Source organism: Leuciscus leuciscus, assembly GCF_965113295.1.
Source record: "Leuciscus leuciscus genome assembly, chromosome: 15".
Lineage (NCBI taxonomy): Eukaryota > Metazoa > Chordata > Actinopteri > Cypriniformes > Leuciscidae > Leuciscus > Leuciscus leuciscus.
In genome coordinates, this window is record NC_138739.1 from 15,966,234 (window position 1) to 15,986,259 (window position 20,026).

A 20,026-nucleotide genomic window follows, 5' to 3' on the forward strand; every position below is an offset into this window, starting at 1 on the left:
AAGTTTCCTCAACAAGGCCGTCGGTCCACTGAGTGCGGATGCCTGCTCGGTATTTCAAAAGAATGTGCCTTCATGACGACCTTAATATGCTTACAAAGCTTTTGAAAATGTTTACAATAGCCAAAAGGCTTCACAAGCCGCTCTACAAGGAAAATGAGTCAGGAACACACTGTATGTGCCTGACTGGAGTATTTTTGAGTTATTTTGAGGATAGAAATTCACTAGTTTATTTGTCAGCATTCATAAAAGGCGAACTTAAATTACTTTGTTAAGGGTTTGAACACATCACTAAACCCTAAATAAGAGCAACAGTACTGGTGATGCTTCACCAAAACAACACTACCAAATAAGTAATGCACTCAAACGGAGCTCTAAGGTGCGTTAAATTTTTAGTGCGAAAGCATCTTGTGTGTCTCTTTTGCTTTAATACAAGAGAACAGCCTCCACTGGGAATGAAGACATCAATAATACATCATAATTTCTGCCCTTTGTAACGGGACTTTATGAAAAATGAAACGGCTTTAAAACTTTCTGGCCGTTGAGGGGAGTTTGAGGGAACGAAACTCTCTGATCTCCCAGTAGGACGCTGTCAGTTGGCAGACGCTGTTCAAAGACTCAGTTGACTGGAAGTGAATCACAGGGGAGGCGCGGAGAACTCACAGCCTTAATCAGCGGTTTCTTTGAAAATTAAATCTAGTCTGCGTAAAAAGCCATGAGTAATTTAAAATGCAATGAAGATGGTCACATCTTCTTACAGGGTTCCCACACCTTAGTTAACTTCAAATTCAATGACCTTACAAGGTCTTTCTAGGTCCAATACCCTCAAATTCAAGGACTTAATGTGGGGACACATTTGTTGTGTCCAACAACAAATCTTGAGGTACCATCGTAGTATTTTCGTCCAAGCATGAACGTTATGTCAACGTACAACACAAAGTACCTCACGCGGGAAACACTTAACATAACGCGTAAATGCGCGTAACTAACGTAAATCAAGCAAGCTAGTATGCATAGGCAACAAAGTTTTGGCGAAATCACACATTAGTGGACTGGAGGAAATAATATGAATTTTTTCACAGAAAACGTCTTGCACAAAATAAATTCAAGCACTTTCAAGGACCTGTATCTATGTATGTTTATTTTCAAAAACTTTCCAGGGCCTTGAATATAATTTTTTTTCAGATTCACAAACTTTCAAGGATTTCAAGGAGCCGTGAGAACCCTGTTCTTAACTCTTTCACCGCCAGCATTTTTTAAAATCATTTTCACAAAAATGTCAGGGCCCCCAGAATGTTGTATGAATAGCTGAATATGCAATACATCAAAAGAAAGAACAGACCCTCTGCTTTTCAACACACACACACACACACACACACAAAACATTTTATTGTAGCTTCATGCATTCTTATTTTTATCAACACTTGAAAGTGGGTAAGTTTAATAGACAAAGCAACATTTTGAGAAAAACTTTTTTTTCTGACAGACTACATCCAAATCGGATTCAGAATGATGACCAAAACACAGATGGTGTAGATCGAGTTCATCAACACCCCCAGAGCTTAACAGACTATCGCTCGTCCTGAGTCGACATTTTATTCAGTAACATTAGACAGTTTGGATTTATATGCTGTTTAATGTTGATGATCACGTTATTTTACGTATGCATATGATTGCATATGATAACGCTTGTTTCTACTACTTCTTCACCTGTGTTTTGATCAGGAGATTCAGTAATCTTTCAGAATATGTGTCATAGCACCCCCTACCATATAACAGTGAAAACACGGAAAGCCGGAAATTTCCATCAATGGCGGGGAAAGATTTAAGAAGTGAATAAATGTTATGCTTTCCATAAGTGCCAATGTTGGGTCAATTGAGAAGATTTACCATAAATATTTTTCCGTCAGGACCACTATCGTCAAAGATGATTGACAATTAGCATTCAGTATGGATTGGCGGTATGGTTTTGTTCTGGTTAAGAACTCTCCACGCATCCATGCAGCCTAGCATGTATAAGAGCAGGGAGCGCAGTGATCACCCCCTTAGGGTGAACCAAACAGAACCAACAAAAATGACTGTGGTTGAAAGGGGGAGCTGGGGATGGAGGAGGGTACTTCGCTCCAGAGCAGATGAATGATACTGAATGGACCTTATAGGGATGCTGTGATAGGTGTCGTATTCCTATAGGTAGACGTGGATCAGCTGAGAGCTTGACTGATGTGACCTACGCTTGATTTGTCTGCAATGAAACTGTGGTTGAATTAATAAATTAAAACTGTATTTTGTACTATGTAAAACTGTATTAGGTATCATAAACTAACAACAAACGATACAGCATTTATTCATTATTGGTCACTACTGTACACATTTTTATATTAATAAATAATAGTATTTGTATGAATTAATCAAGATTAACAAATGCTTAGTTTTCTTGTTAATGCCAACTATTGTTTTAACAAACTTATTGTAAAAGATCACTAGTTTTATATACTTATATGCTTTACACATGCACATGTGTGTGTGTGTGTGTGTATGTGAAGTTATACGTATAACAAAATGCATGTAAAAGGAAATATTGTACAAGGTGAAACATAATCTGTTCCATTATAGGTGGCAGTATTTTAATACCCACTCTAAAAACCCAACACATTTATCAACACAAAAGGAGGCAGAGACTATGAAAAAGTCTATCATGAAATATGAATTGTGAAAGAGTGATTTTAAAATTGCACATTGTTTTTTTATTGCACCCCGAGACACGAAAAAAAAAAAGAAAAAAAACTATTTATTTATTTAATGCTTTCTTCCACATGCCTGCAACTCCACAAAGCAATTTCACAATCCACCTTACGCAGCAGGGCCAGAAATAGAAGACGATACGTCACTATTAGCTTCCACTTCACCGTGATAGAAGTAAGACTGCTGAAGAAGACGCGGCTCCGGTGTCTCGCGAGTGTGACTGATATACCCATCAGTACTGATCAAGATCAGCGCAATGACAGTTGCGCCTTCTGAAATGAATAATTCACTGAGACCCAAATGGCACTGTGCCGCTCGCTCGAGGGCTGCCCGCGCACCATGGCGAGCTCCTAGCAAGCTAAAGCTGTTTGTCAGAGTTGTCAAAAGACTTTGATTGCAAAGCTTGCGTGTCTAATAAGCTGCACAACTCACTGTCCGTTTTGCCGCAGCTGGTGGCTTCAGAAGTGCGATGGCTCTGCGCTTTCACAACGGATCAGATCAAGGCTGCTGAATCGGAAAACGACTCAATTATACAGTAACATTGATGCCAAAGTCAAGCTGTTGAACGTGTCACATGCTTTCCATATCAGACAATCTTCAGTCATAAAATGTGGGCAGAATATGCAAACCACTCAATTGAACATGACAGTTTAACTTAGTATGGTTTTACGAACAGAACAAATTACACAAATCTGTTCTGCTCACGTTGCATGAAATATAGTTTTGCCTCAAGAAAAGACCCAATTTTAAGCCCTTAATTAATGAAAATGATTAAATAACCGTTTATGGCTGTCGTAATGCAAACAAATCCATCTTATGGCTTTAAAAGATTTTGAATATAGTGTAAAAGCCATATAGTGTAGCCATATGGACTACTTTTATGGTGCATTTTGGGGGTTTGGAACCACATGAGGATGAGACAGAATTATTTGAAAGTATTCAGACTAAAGGTAAAGCTTCAGTCAGAAGAGCCCTTGGTATCCAGGTAGCTGTGTGAGGGTTTGATCTTAAAAGCTTAAGTGTTTGTTATGTTTGAGAGGTTAGTGTTCCTGGTCTGACAGCAATCAATACTGGCACAAAGATGGCCACAGGGTGTGCCTCAACTAAAGTTGGCCACAAAAATCAATACCGGCTCCTCTATTGACGGCTGTCGCACACATCGACAGCAGACTTAGTGATGTAATAGAGAGGTAATATGGCCAATTTAGGACCACCAGGCCTGCTAAAGGGGTTACGATTTATCTGTTAGTGGACTGCCTGTGGACAGAAACACAGGCTCCAATCTCTCAATGTCATCTCAGGTCAATCTCTCAGATAGGTCTCCACACTGGACTCCAACCTTAAGAGCCAAAGGCTCATTGATTCTCAATATGATTCAATCCACCTGCAGCACAGTAGCAGCTTTTCCCTTGAGATGTCCATCCTCATTCAAATAATCTCTCATTTGAAAAACTGAGGAATGCAAAGCAAAATGTTTCATATTAAAAATACAACTAGAGATACGTCAGAAAATATGAGGGTGAGAGAAAACTATGAATGATTCATTAAAAGTATGTAATAATTTTTAGACACTTTGAGTCAAGTTTTTCACACCACAGTTCATCTTAAGGTAGATACATCAATAATAAACAATTATTAATATTACATAACACAATACACAACATTACACAATATAACCTAACACAATATTAATTCTTAACCCCCTTTAACCAATGAATTGTCATAACTTTGCCAGTTCTTTTGGTCAAGTAACAATCAAAATGGCACTACCCAAACCTCTCACCAGTAAGGAAACATCTGAATGGAACAAACCTAAGGCCCTGTTTACACCTAGTATTAAGATGTGTTTTGGTCGATCAGATCACGAAGGAGACACATGGTGTTTTAATCCGTCTCTTTTGTCCACTTTCAACCACTTCAGTCCTGATTTCTACAAGGAGAGGGTCTATGGACGGGTAAATGTGTGGACTTTTTCAGATCTTTCGATCTAATGGATGAAAAAAGCTCATTCAATTTACATATGGATGTGAAAGGAGACGACAGAAAAACAAACAGAGATCATCAGCTTTAGTTTCTGCTCTGACAGACGCAAGACCAGCCGAACGCTGTGAGTGTGTGTTAGAAATCAGGAATGCTGAGAGAACATTGTGCTTGGTACGCTTTTCCTCTTTAGACCAAACTTGGGTCTCCAGCTGACAAAGTTTAAATCTCGTCTGGCTAGAGCTCTTCCCATAATGTTCACACATTAGGTCAGTAGGCGGAGAGTAGACGTATTTTGTGGCTGTTTGAACGCATTCGACCACATGAGAGTTCACACTACGAAAGCAATCCAGTCTAATGTGTTTTCGATTACCTCTGGAAGTGGTCGAAAGTGGACAAGCTCAAAGCGTTTAGACCCCGTATACACCTGTATCAGATTGACGAAAACAATTCTTCATACCAGGTGTAAACAGGGCCTAAAATCCATCACATCAGCTGACTCATCAAACTCACTTACAATCCCTTCTTACCAATAGTGTGCACTTAAAACAGAGCGCTGTTCTGTTTGAAAATACATTTTCCTTTACAGCGAGAAGAAATGCAGAGTGGTTGAGAACTGTGTTAGGATAATTACAGTTTACTTCAAGCTCGACTGGCGCTTCAATCTCAGACTCCAGTGTGCTGATAGTACAAGATAGATGCAATTTAAATGAAAGTGTATCTGTATAGACCCTTGAGACTGACTCATGCAGAGGTGCTGCAATTGAACTAGACAAAGTGACTCTGCTCATGTGTGAACAGGGGAAAGAAAAGTGGAATTACAAAGCAAAAGTTTTGTCTACATATAGACGTTTAAAGTAGTGTGTGTGTGTTGACTAAATAGAAACAAGCCCATAGGGAACGTGGCATTTTACCACAGCAGCTGCATTGATGCTGAACTACAAATCAAGCAAAAATGCTTTAAGCCTAACAGGCAAATGATTCATGCTGAACACCAGCAATTCCCCTAAAAAAATAATGCAAAATTGAAGTGTTAAAAAGTAACAAGCCGCATAAATCCAGTCATAATTTCCCAAATACACACCTTGACTGTGTCTCCTCATTTTTTTCTTCTATAATCACGTACTTGCAATGCAATCATTATGCAGAATGAAGAATAAAGATATTCACGGGGCATTGCCCTCGTCAAAATGACGGATCATAATTTCTACAGCAAATACGACGTGCTGCATACATTTAGCTAAATTACATGCGACCTGGACGCGAGGAGATTGCAGATAAGGCTCTTGGGATGCCGAGGGCCTCCTGATGCAATATATCAAGCATGATATCCCGGGAGTCACATTGTTAAATGTGTTCAACATGACACTAGAGCGGCATTGTATTTGTTTACTGACATAAATATAATTGCGTATATAAAGCGATCTTTAAATCAAGCAGTCACCTAGATAAATGGGGTCAAGACTGAGGCCATGTAGAACACAACCACACGTTTTACTGAATACAGTGCAGAAGATAATGTATTTGCCTACTATTTTTAAAAGTAGCATGAGAGGAGAGAGTGCAATGATAAAATATTTCAAACATTGTCATGTGATCTTTTTATTTTGCGTGTTTAATCCAGTGAGCGACATTTATCATCTCAAAAATGAGTTAATTTCAATTTTGAGTAAAAAGGTCCGAAACATCTGGCATGCTGACCAAATTGCGAAGATGTTTAAAATGCAGTCGACAATGTCACGACATTTGTCACTCCGGAAATTAAAAGGTCAAGTGCATTACGTGGGATCCATTTTTCCATGCAATGAGCTCTTGTATACTACACATTTTGGACACATGGAAATTTCACATACTGTCCAAAGTACACAATATATAAAGCAGTAAGAGTATTGGTAAAACTTTAGGTTACACTTTATTTTAAAGTGTCATTGTTACAGTGTAATTATATATTTAAGTACTGTGTAATATTAAGCAACATGTACTAACTATAGGGTTATGGTGGGATTAGGATTTGGTAATTATGCATAATTTACTGTTATTACTATGGTAAGTACATGTAACATAACAAGGACACTGTAAAATAGTGTTACCAAACTTTATTTTAAGGTGACACAGTTAGCCTACATGTTGCTACATGTACTTAGAGAAATCATAGTGAATTGTACATAATTACAAGTAGCTAACCCTAAACCAAACTCTAACCATAACTAGGACACATAGGCCTAGTTATTATTACACAGTACTTAGAGTAAGTAACTGTCACCTTAAAATAAAGGGGTTCACTTTTAATTTAAGGTGTCCTTGTTACAGTGTAATTCTACATTTAAGTACTGAGTAATATTAATTAACTTCATGTAGCCCACTAGAAGATTAAGATTAAGTTTAGATTAGGGTTAGTTACATGTAATTGTGAATAATTTATAGTAACAATTACTATATAAACTCCATGTAACGTGTAACAAGGACACTGTAAAATAACAAATAAATTTGAACCAGAGTATGTGTCGTTTAATATTTTTTTAGGCAAGTAGTAGGCAACATGCAGTATACTGTTTATCTTCCAAGTCTGTATACAGAGTCAAAAAAGATATTAAAATTGCAGCTGAAATTACTTGCACTTAATTAGTTAGCCTAATGGACATGGAAGGTCAAGAGACAGTGGCTATTCCACAGTAGCTGCATACTAACTCCCACAGTTTGTATTACATTAGTTGAAAAATGCTCAAATTTGCGTGGTGCACATACGATACAATTTGCATAGGCTACTCCAAAAATAGTAGGCTACGAGAAATATGGCAGTATGCTATTGTGAACAAATCCTTACTTTTAATTAAAAAACTGCAAGATAAGGAAAAAAAAAATCTCTAACAGAACGCTTACATGTACGATTCTTTCATCGTTTTTATCCTAAAGTTGAATGAACAAACTTACGGTGCTAAAGTCGCGCGGTCCGCACAGCTTCCCTTGAAATCGACAATAAAGTAACATCTCCTCGAGCTGATGCCCCAGACGGTCCAATAACTGCCTCATGGAGGGCTGAGAGTCTCGAGGAGGGGGCAGAAAGTGGTTGAAGTCCAGTATGCGAGATAACGGTGACCAGGGAGGCTCACTACTAGTTCCGTCATCGTGCGACGCGAGCGCGTCTCGAACCGCGGCGGACACCTGCCAATTTTTCCCGAAGAGCCCGAGCCACCGTCCCGCGCTAAAGATGTCCGGTTTTTTCATACGTCGCGGCAGTATGATGTTCTGGTTGCAAATCGTCACGGCGGGAAATACGAGGTGTTTAGCGTAAACCATCTGCGCCTTGGTGTACACCGGCGACGAGAGCAGATATCGGACCCGGTTGGAGGACCAAGTGAGAAGAAGCGCCAACGCAGTCAAAAACGCCAGCAGCCACGCGACTCTGCGCGGGTACGAGCCGCTCAGAAAGACATGTCTTAATCCGTGAAAGGTCGAGTGCTTTAAGAAGAGCTTGCCGGCTTCTTTTAGAAATCCTTCCGTGCGTTGTTTAGGTGCAGCGTCGCCTTGGCACATTTTGGAGAACGTTTGACGCGCAGTTTTACCTCAGAAGCGACGCGTTAAACGTTCCAGTGCTCTCCAAAACGAGTAATCATTGCGCGGTTCTGTTCCTGAGGCGGTTCGCTCGGGAAAGGAATCTGCAGATTCATCAGAACTGTTTGAAATACAGCGCGGTAGTGAATGAGGACGGTAAAATGCTATTTCTCCATATTTTCCCTCTCAGGGAAGCGAAATATAGCCCGTACAAAAGTCTCAACTGTTGCCAGAAAAGGATACGGCGCCACATTTTCCTCGCGTCATGTGCTCTTGCGGTTCTGTCATACTGTAAATCTGTTCTGCACTTCAAGAAGTTCAATTTTCATAAATTCAGTCTAAGTAATTCAACGGGGAGTATTTGTACCGCTCGTTTTGCAACAGCGCGAGCCTCGTCCCTTCCGCGCGCGCTCTGCTCTGTTCCTCTGTGAGCGCGTGCATCCTCTGCTGTCTTTTACTTCACTGAACTTTCTTATTGCAGTGGTTCTCCCTTTATCCATTTTATTTGAAGAAAAAGGACGTATTTCTATGATAATTAACCACGAGTGATTTATTTTGACCCATAAGATGACAAAATCAAAAAACATTACCACATTTGAATTAAAATGTAGCACATGCATACTGATGATACATTATAATGCTTTTTGTAAAGTGCATGAAATATAATTATATATATTTTAATTATAATCTTAGATTAGGTCATTCTGAAAGTAAACATGCATTCATGAAATGGCAGCAGGTGATTTGTCTCTAAATGAATTCAGTGTGACAGTGAAGTGTCAGTTTGTTAATATATTCATGGAGCATATCATCGAAAATAGCACCTATCACAAGCATACTCACGTTAACGTCAGCACATTCACACTACTATCAAAATATGGTTCATTTTTAATTAGCTAAATGTTGTACAATGCATCATTCAGACCAATAATTACATCCTCCATCCCTGTTAGACAGTAAGTGGGCTTGTTCTTAAGTTTGGGCTGTAAGTCAAACAGGCAAAAGTGGGCATAATGCCCGGCCTGCAGGTCATGGCCTACTTACCCTAACAATGTGTTCAAAGTCAATAACCCTTTTTTTTTCACTGGCAGGCTCTGAGATGCCTCACAAAGGATCCTTGTCCAAATGTGTACATAACAGAGGACAGTATTGACCAGAACACTGTGCCAAAATAAACCTGTAAACACCTGGATGCGTTCGGTCTTATGTGAAGTGAATGTTGGTGGGTGGATCTGTGGACATTAAAGCACTGTGTGTCCTCTTCCGTTTGTCCTTTCTTTTATTGAGGGAAAAAATATACGTGAGGAGCTATGAATGTCACAAATAAATTACAGTGGAGGTGTTACGATTCACATTTGACATTTAATTTCAAAGTCACATTAAATATGTGCCAAGAAGAGGTTTTTAATGACAAAGAGAATTTCAGGCTCACGAAAACAATTAACGAGTTATTTTGAAAGAGAACAGATTGTGATGTACGCTGTAAGTACGCACAAATTAAATTTTTTGAGACTTAGAAGAAGATTTGTTAAAGGTGCTCTAAGCGATGTTGGGTGACGTCACTTCTTGTTGACGTTCAAAGTATTGTCAAACAAAACGGAGGCTAGCTCGACCCTCCCGTGCTTCCTGAAACAGTTATGAACCATTTAGAAAAAACAAACTGGATTTACCCACCTGTCCAGCAAAAACAGAGCCACCGGAATGTCGGATTGGAAGCCCTTCTGCCGACGGAGTTCTCGCCACCTTTTGAACGCTTTTCCGATGTAAATTCGGGACTTCGCGCGTTCCTTCTCCTTTTCCCTATTCTTTGTTATTTGTTCATCGGAGCGTCGTCTCTTTGGTCGTGTGTCGGCCATATCAAAATTCTCAAGAATATACATTTTTAACATTTGACATCTCTCCTCTAGCTAACTTCCCTCTTCATGCTTCTCTCTCCTCCACTCCCCACACCCCTCTTCATGTGCTAACCCCCCAAAACCCACCCCCAAATCATTCTTGTCGGTTATTGGCTGGAACACTGTTTGTTATGTTTCGTGGTCCAGGCTGGGCCAGTTTGTTTTTCTGAGACCGCGTTTTTTTACAGTGTGTTCGGGGGACAAGCAGCTAGTGGATAGTGAGGAGATGTTTGCTGGATGTGACAAAAAATGTTTCAGCCTAAAAAACACGTGACATAGCTTAGAGCACCTTTAAAGATAAATATTTTTAAATAATTTACTTAATTCAGTTTAGTAAATATTGTAATAAACTGTGCAAAATATATTTAGAGAGTGATACAGGGATGAAACACGAAAACAAGCATTTTAGCACTTCTGGTTTCATCATCCCGAAAGACAGTGTTTTCTTTTTTAATGAGTTGTCGTCAAATTTGTCAAGATTATCGCAATGAAAAAAACATGTAAGAATCATAAGATTTTTTTAGTCACATACCTTAATTTCTGCAATAATCCAAAATAAAACGGAAAAATCCTTTGTCGAGGGAACAAGGGTAATGTTGACTTTCGGTTTGACCTACAAAAATACGTCATCCAGGTACCACTCTATTGTTTAGAATTATATAGATTGGATTTCGAAATGTTAAAATTATGAATAAACAATAAAGAATTGTGCATTTATCTTCAAAAAGCGTTTTTTTTTTGTGTGTGTCACTTTTCAGTGAATTCTGGAATTCAGAAATTCTGTCACTCAGGCAGAAGGAATAGCAATGTTTTTTTTCTTCATTTTTCTGAGACATATGAAGTTGGAATGGGACCCCAGTGGCAGTTCGTCATTGCACACCCACATGTTCGACAGTCACAGATGCTTTTTACAAGCGTCTTCATCAAAGAGGATGCAGCTTCGCCACAGGGACAAGCACACACTGAGCTACATCAACACCCAGATGAAGACGCAAATTAGTATTCGGCAAAAACTTGGTCTGCAGGCTTGGCGTCAAAGACCAATTTAATACAAGGAACCTGTGTTGTTGTTGTTGTTTGTTTTTTTGGAGAAAAACTCCACACAGTCTGTTGCTGTAAACGAACAATGTTTTCTTTTAGATGCTGAAATGGGTTAAAAGATTGGAAAAATATTTCATCATATTGGTGAAGATTGAAAAAAAAATGTTGATGCAAGCCTCTTAAATGGATATATGCACTGCTATTTTGTAAGAAAGGGTGATAGTACATCTCCTTTGGCCTGAAATAAAAAAAGAAATGCTTTGAATAGTGCATAAAATGCTTCCGTAGTCTCGGTCCAAAAGAAGACCCTCTCAATGACGACTGAAATGCAACCGCATGACCCGAAAAAGTCGTATTCCTAACACAACATTGCACTGGGATACAAAAGGGTACTTTAAAGGGTTAGTTCACCCAAAAATGAAAATTCTGTCAGTAGTTACTCACACTCATGTTGTTCCAACCCCGTAAGACTTTTGTTCATCTTCGGAACACAAATTAAGATATTTTTGATGAAATCTGAGAGCTGTCTCACTCCTTCATAGGCTTCTATGGGATTGAAACTTGCCGGCCGAGAATGTTAGAAAATACAATGTTTAAAATAGTCCAAGTGACTACAGTGGCTCAACTTTAAGTTTATCAAGCGACGAGAATACTTTTTGTGAAAAAAAAAAAGACTTTATTCAACTATTCATTTTCTTCTGTGTGGGCCTCTGAGTGAGTTCACGTAGTGTAACAGCACAGCGCTTCTGTGTGGGCCTCTGAGTGAGTTCACGTAGTGTAACAGCACAGCGCTTCTGTGTTGTACGTCAGAACGTAGGATCACTATTGGCCGACGCTGGTCATGTGTGTGATGCGTGTGATGCGTTTTCAATGTTGAACTAACCCTTCAACATTGAAAATGACTCTAGAATGTCTGATTCGGTACAAACCAGAAGTTTTGAATGTTTGAGGTACCGATCTCTGCTACTCAAAATTAACCATGGTTTTACTACACTAACCTAGTTTAACCATAGTATTTGCAGTAAAACTGCAGTTATTCAAATGGTAGGCAGTTTTACTATATTAAAACCATGGTTAATTTTCATCAGTGTGTTAGCTGAGTGATACTGAAGTCTAGCAGAGATGGCCATGGGTTTAGGAAGAGACTCGAACCATGACAAAGCCACAACTGAGACAGCATTTGATGGGAAAAATCGTTTGCAGCCCAAAATAGCCATGATGTGCTCTAGAGTGGTTTATTTCATGGAGAACAAAGAGAAAACAAAAAGCACAACAGCAATACAGCTCCTTCCAACATTACAACAAGAGCTCATTGATTTATTCAGTCAAAGTAAAGCTCTTCTTGCCTAAAAGGAAAATTCTGTATTTCTTGAGGGAAATAAAATTTGATGAAGATTGATTTCGTCATCTATTGAAATGCGACTTACATTTTCTATTCCAAAATGGAGTAGTTTTATTTACAACTCCAAACTGTACAGTGTAAGAGTACAGAGCCAGAAAACTTGAATCTTGAGTTTTGATTGCATATTTGGCACATTTGAGCCCAATTTGAGATATTTTTTAGATCTCATTCTACTGAAGAGAAATATTTAAACATATTTAATAAATTATATAAAAAAATTTTTTTACACATGTAAGATTATTTGGTCTTAAGTCTGAGAAGGAACAGTCTTGAGTAAAATCTCCATTCGTCTTAAGATTTTAAAGAGATCACATCTACAGATTTAGCCAAATATTATAAACTAGTATCACAGCTGGTTTGACAGTCCCGTTTTTACTTAACATTCTGCATACTAAACCCAGATCTCAGACACAACTAGTGTATGCTGTATAGGCTATCAGAAGACAAGTGTCCTCGGCGGAGAGTCTGCAGCTGTGGAAGGAGACGACGAATCTCTCACACGATAATAGAGATAATTCAGTTCTGACGATGGCAGACTAGCTTCAGTTTTATTGAAAGAATGGTGAACGAGAGGAGGCGAAGGAGAGAGAAATAAATAAATAAAAAACTAGACAATGCAGCAGTGGATGAGAAAGTGGTGAGAGAGAGAGAGAGAGAGAGAGAGAGAGAGAGAGAAAGAGTGACTTTTTCTCTAAACCTAATGAGCTGCACTTTAACATTCATCAGGAAAGATAAAAATGTGCCTCAGGAGAAGAACGGTCATGACATTTGACGAATTTTCATGAGAAATCATGATCAAAGCATTTGAAAGATTTGCGTTTCAAGAAAGATGCGGTTATAGTTGGGGGGGGGGGGGGGGGGGGGGAGACGTTCTAGATGTTTGAATCAGGAGAGTGAACATTCAAAACATTAGAAGAATTTGAAAACACACAAGTCAGGAAAAAATACATTCAAGATGTTAATAGAATTAAAAGAACATTCAAAACAACCGAAGAAAACATAATGTTCAAAAATCAGGAGATAGAAATTCAAATTAATAGATTTAAGAGAATTTATGTTCTAAACGTTCAAAGGTCAAGGGTAAAAAAAAAATAATAAAAAAAAAAAGTGAAAAATTTCTAATCGAGAAAGAAATGACCAAACAGCTTGAATTCCGAGGGGAGAAAATCTAACTATCTGAAGAACAAAAATTTTCAAAATGTTTGAATCAGAAATTCAAATGATTAAATGCACGAGAAAGAATGTCCAAAACATTCAAATAGACAGATTTTTTTTGTTTCATTACATTTGAATTGAAAAGACATTTAAAATGTTCAGGAAAAAAAATTATCAAATGGCTTTTTCTTTCTTCAAAATGCTTAAATTTGTTTAAAAAATTGGATTAAAGAGAAAGATATCTCAAAATGTTTGATTCAAGAGGAAGCATGTTAAAAAAAAATCTAAATCAAAGAATGTTCAAAACGTCAAACAGAGACATAATGTTCAAATTCTACAACTGAAGGTATGTTCAAAACGTTGAATTCACAGAGAAAGGATGTCAAACACGTTTGACCTGAAACAAACATGAATGTTCAAAACGAATCAAGAGAGAAATTGTATTTTTCAAGTATAGAGAATAAAAAGTCCACAAAAACAACACTGAAATGCTGCAAAAACAACGTTCAATGCTGCCTAACTAGGACAATTATGCCCATTACAACATCAAAAATGACGTCTGGTGAAGTATCACATGAAACAATCTAACGTTATGAAAGGAACCAAATATTTGGGATGCACAACATAAATGCTGTCTACAGGGCTGGACTGGGACAAAAAAAATCGGCCCTGGCATTTTGGCCCAGACTGGCCCACTATATGATCATAAACACCACCCATCTTTGCACGCCCTTAAATATATGCATACCAACTCCTATTCCTTAAAACCACTGTATTCCTTAAAATCTAAAATCTAAAAATGTATTCCTTAAAATCCATGTAATGAGTGAGTATAGGAACGAGTGAGAGTTAACAGATGAAATAAGTAAAAATTTGACATTTAATACAGTTGAACTATACTCCACAGTGATGAATCCTAAAACAAGCTATAAGCTGCATTGGCATATAGCAATACCAGTACTTCTCACAGGATTTTTGGTAAAACTGTGGTGGGTGGCCCTCGGTCCTTATAGGGGGGTTTGTGGGCATGGCCCCCCGTAAGAAAATTGTGCATTTTAATGTTAAATTCATCAAGCTGGTGCACTTTGAGAGTTAAAAATTAAAAGCTCCAACCCATATTCAGTGTGCAAATTAAACAAAGAAAAATTCAAACCTCTTTTAGTTACAGTGTCTATTTACATTACAGTACTACATAATAATAGTTATAATATTAATCCCATGACAGTAATAGCCATATTTTGTAAAACAAATGCACTAAAAAATAAAGGAAACTTTCATAATTAGTTTTGTACCAATTTCTATACTTGAAAGAGATAAGCACATGATCTTTTATTTTGACGCAAACTGTATCAAGCTTTTATTTTGGCGGAAAACATGGTTTACGCCTCTCATTAAATTTCTAGTGAATTGCATAGACAGTATGGTGAATTGCGGTAATCGTCAACTATGCAGATGTGGAAATAATCTGTAACTGGGTTATGTGTAACTACAGTCATGACATAGCTTAAGTGTTTTGAAAGTAGTTCTGCTTACCGCAGGCTCTACACTTTCTCATCTCTCTCCTGATCCTCCTCACTATCATCATCATCACTGGAGCTGATGAAGGGCAGAAAACATATTTTTTGACTAATTTTACAGTGTCTGCTTTAAGGGCCTGTTTCTATTTTTTCACGCTATTTCTCTGCACATTCTTTGCGTTTCTTCTCCATCTCGCTGACTATTTTGACAGATACACACTGACACTGCTGCACGCTCGCTCACTCGTTTAAAAATGTGATTGGGCCAGCCCAGTGTCAATCAAGAAAAGAACCAATGGGCCGCTTATCTACGTGTTTCATGGGCTGGTCTGTCAGAAAATACAAAAACCAAAAAAAAACTAACGCTGACTTTTTTTGACCAATGCATTACACCGGCACAAACCCAGCGCCGCCAATTAAGCAAAACAAAACAAAAAACGAATGGGCCGCCGATGTACAAATTGTATAGGCCGTAAAAAAAATTGATGTATGAGTATGAGATGTATCGGCCCAAAAAGCACGTCGGACCACCGGGAAAGTGCCCGGTATGCCCGATGGCCAGTCCAGCCCTGGCTGTCTAGCTAGGCATCTTGTGAAACTGAGAATTTTGAAACACAGCCAGATAATTGAGAAACAAGGGATGTATCCGAAATTGCATACTTATGAGTAGGTACTTATTTTGAATAACTGCTAAATAAGTCTGTTCTATATAGTATGAATGTGTGCAGTGTGAACAGAGCCGATCCTGACCTCCCTGGGGCCCTAAGCAAAATTCTGTTTAGGGGCCCTCATACCTGACCCGTGAGCCATGAACCATTTGCCATTGCCACACAGTCACACCTGACACCCCAGTGTTCCCACTACAATCCCTCCTTTAACTAGATGTAGTGAAAATGTAATTCCTGATATCAGAAGACATTGTTACAAGTAAAAAGTTCATTCTTAATATCAAGAATTCACATTTTAAATAGTACAAATTTAATTATTGATAACAAAAATGCATAATTATCCTGTGAATGAATAAAAGCTAAAATGGCGCCATAGCATGTCACTGTGTTTTAAATGATAAAAGTAATTCTTGATACTCTTGATTCTTGATGGTTATTATTTACTGAGGGATGTGCATCCATATTGACCAGAATCTCCAGCCAATCAACATTTTAAATTCAATGGAGCCTATCAATAGTCAATGTCAATACATTGCTTTCCATATTGCATTAGAGCAGAGTTGTAACTAAACCTTGACTGAGCGACTAGATAATCATCGTCTTGTTTTAAAACTATAATGAGGAGTGCCATCACGCCCGTATTGTACTGGTCCCGACTCACAACAGATGTTTCTGCTGGAAAGTGCGCGTTTCATTTCATGCACGTGCATATGAACGCATGTTAACGCGCGACGCGGTTATCTTTTCCGAGCTGCAGTTTATAAACAAACACCGTTGTCCTTTGTCGTTTATTAATCATAATAAATCAACTCACATCAACTTAACTTTAGCCTACTGTTCTTTGCTGACATCAAACTTTGAGAGGAGAGTCACAAGTCTGCCTGATAACTGTTCCTGCAATGAACTCTTATGGTGTTTTTTTCTCTCTCTTTTCGTGACCAGAAGGATAGTTCCGCTTCATTTTCTCATCGATATTGTAAACATTGATTGACGCGCTTTGACACGAGTGGGAGGCGGGGCCTTGAGTAATTTGCGGGGCCCTACGCACTTTGCGTAGTGTGCTTATAGGGCTGATCGGCTCTGAGTGTGAATGTAATCTACTCTACTCTTTTCTTGATCATACTACGCTTATCACATTCTACTCTTGTCACATACTACACTTGTCACATATCAAAATGATTCCAGTTCGCATGGATACGCAGAAGCAACTAAAAATTCTGTATTTTGCAGGCCAGACAAGTAATTTGGTGAGGTCAATTTGTAAAGAAAGACTACGCGCCTGCGCACATGTATATTCAAATCCGCAAACCCATAGACCAAACACGTAATATGCATCTGCATGTCGTCACGGTTTTCACAGATTCACGTTTTTTGAAGTTTACACGGAGATAATGTTTATCAAAAAAATGTAAAACTTGCACCTTGGAACCTATTTCAAGGTTTGCGTTCTCGAGCCACCAAACACTGTTGTCGTGCAGTGTCGTGTAAGCGGCCCCTACGTTAATAACTGGTGATCTTTGCAACGGAAGTGAATCAATCAAAAACTAACTTTAGCTGGACAATAACTTTATTCTAGAGCTGCAAAGACGAAACAATCTCTGTTGCTTTGATTTCCTATTATCACTGTAAAGCTGCTTTAAAACAATCTATATTGTTAAAAGCACTACATAAATGAAGGTGACTTGACTTGACTTCACATACTAAATATGCGATTTCGGATGCAGCCAAGGAAAAAGCGCCATCAGGCGAGTCAGTGTGTGTTAGTGAGGCGGGTCTGATAAATGACTCTCAGACGGGTTGAACTGAACCCTTCTGCATGGGCCAGCTGCTCCGGCTCACTGCGGATATGAATCTTGTTCACATCACTAACCTTTAAAACAATGCCCATGCATGAGAATGAAAACATCTCCAGAAACAATCTCTACAGTAATTAACACTGTCATTTCCCCAGAATTCCCTGAGAGCCTCATACAGATAAACAGCTATTTTCAACACAACCTCGCTACAGGTCAGATTTCCCAGCAGTCTATCTTGTCAGTTTTTTCAGAACAGCGGGACATCAAAGTCTTGCCCTTAGATGCAATATTCTCAGTCAGAGCCATTCTTACATTTAAACTCAATTTTATTTTTCACCTCAGGTGACCGTCTGAACATCACTGATTTCCGTCGTCTCCTCTTCTGCCTCATGAGGAGTAATTATTTAAGTTTGTTTGATCTCAAAATTGTCTTTGAAACAAGACACAATAATGGCGCCTGATTCATTTCCAAAGTCACGCCGAAGGTTGTTTAGGTTTAATATCTGTGGAGCAAAAATGAATCTCAAGTCAGACTTTGATGTTAAAATGAAAACCACATTTTATCAAAATGAATGACTAAAGCCCCTTTCACACAGAGATTCCGGAAAATACACGGATAAAGTGACCTGGGATTTCACCCGGGTTCGTTTGATTTTGGTTCATTCACACTGCCAGTGATTTTCCGGAATCAGAAGCCCCTTTCACACAGCGCTTTGAACCCGGGAAATTGCCGGCAAATTGCCGGAGCGCCTTCTGTGTGAACGCAAACTCGACCCGGGATTTATGCCGGGATCGATGCCGTGTAGGGGACCTAGTAACATTGCCGTGTTCAGTCCCGGAACGCGCGCTGTGTGAACAAAAGCCGTAATAATGCCGTGTCGTAGTGATGACGCTGAAGCCAGGATCGTGCGCCAGGTGTGAAACGGTACGTAAAGCGCAAGTTTATGATCGAATCAGAGAAAAAAGAGAGAGAGAGATCGCAGCTCATAAGCAAACTTAAGACGCTGCTGAGATTACAAGTCACATCGATGTCACGTGTCTTTACAGGATTTTTACGGGTTGTGTGTGAACGCACTCTCTGATTCCGGAAAATCACTGGCAGTGTGAATGAACCAAAATCAAACGAACCCGGGTCAAATCCCGGGTCACTTTATCCGTGTATTTTCCGGAATCTCTGTGTGAAAGGGGCTAGAGAGTGCGTTCACACACAACCCGTAAAAATCCCGTAAAGACACGTGACATCGATGTGACTTGTAATCTCAGCAGCATCTTAAGTTTGCTTATGAGCTGCTTTCTCTCTCTCTCTAGAAACCAGGCTTGTGCATTTTTTTCTCTGATTCGATCATAAAATTGCGCTTTACGTACCGTTTCACAGCTGGCGAACGATCCCGGCTTCAGCTTCATCACTACGACACGGTATTATTACGGCTTTTGTTCACACAGCGTGCGTTCCGGGACTGAACACGGCAATGTTACTAGGTCCCCTACACGGCATCGATCCCGGCATAAATCCCAGGTCGAGTTTGCGTTCACACAGAAGGCGCTCTGGCAATTTGCCGGCAATTTCCCGGGTTCAAAGCGCTGTGTGAAAGGGGCTTAAATGAGAAGGTTCTGTAGATATTACCCTATAGTATTCTATTCACAATGGGCGAATGTGCCTTCATGTGAAATAACAAAAATGTAAAGCATCAAACTCATTCAATTCAACATGAAAGATCCCTTTAAAAGATTGTAGCTCACAAGGACACAGATCAGCATTACAAATACAGATTTAAAATATCATGGTGAATGAAATACCATGGTGACAATGTTTTCTAAAGGAACAAAAGATATTTCTAACTATTCCTAAAATATTCCTAACATACAATGCCAGGTTTTTAGACCAGATGTATTCAATGCTGCTCCTGGGGACCCACTGTCCTGCATACTTTAGTTCCAACCCTAATTAAACAAATGATCACTTGAAAATACACATGCAGGTGTACTGAAGCAGAATGAAAATAAACTTTACCTTTCGTCTGGTTGAAATTAAAACTAAAACTGTGTGTCATCAGCATATGGTAGAAGAAACTCTGTGCCTGTATATTAGGCACCAACAATGTAGTATATATGGAGAAGAGGAGGGGTCCAAGAACTGAGCCTTGAGGTACCCCTGTGATAGGTTGATGTGCTTTTGATACCTGGTTGAAAACAACTGTTTCAAGTGTTTTCACTATGAATGGGAGGAGAGAGACAGGTCCTCTGTATTACACCACTAGATTAGGACGCAAGCTAGAGCAAA

The 20,026-nt window shown here is 39.0% G+C and overlaps 1 protein-coding gene across 6 annotated transcripts in view; it reads right to left on the reverse strand.

Moving 5' to 3' along the window:
* The window catches only part of asic1b (acid-sensing (proton-gated) ion channel 1b), a 204,435-nt gene that overhangs the window by 33,110 nt on the left and 151,299 nt on the right, over positions 1 to 20,026 (reverse strand). Inside the window, exon 1 of one of the 6 annotated variants that reach the window (XM_082139093.1) lies at positions 7,651 to 8,692. The exons of the other annotated variants lie outside the window; for them this stretch is intronic. Within the exon in view, the coding sequence (XP_081995219.1) occupies positions 7,651 to 8,253 (603 nt within the window). The 5' untranslated portion in view covers positions 8,254 to 8,692. Of the gene's footprint in view, positions 1 to 7,650; positions 8,693 to 20,026 lie in introns of those variants that run through there. 6 annotated transcript variants of the gene reach the window in all.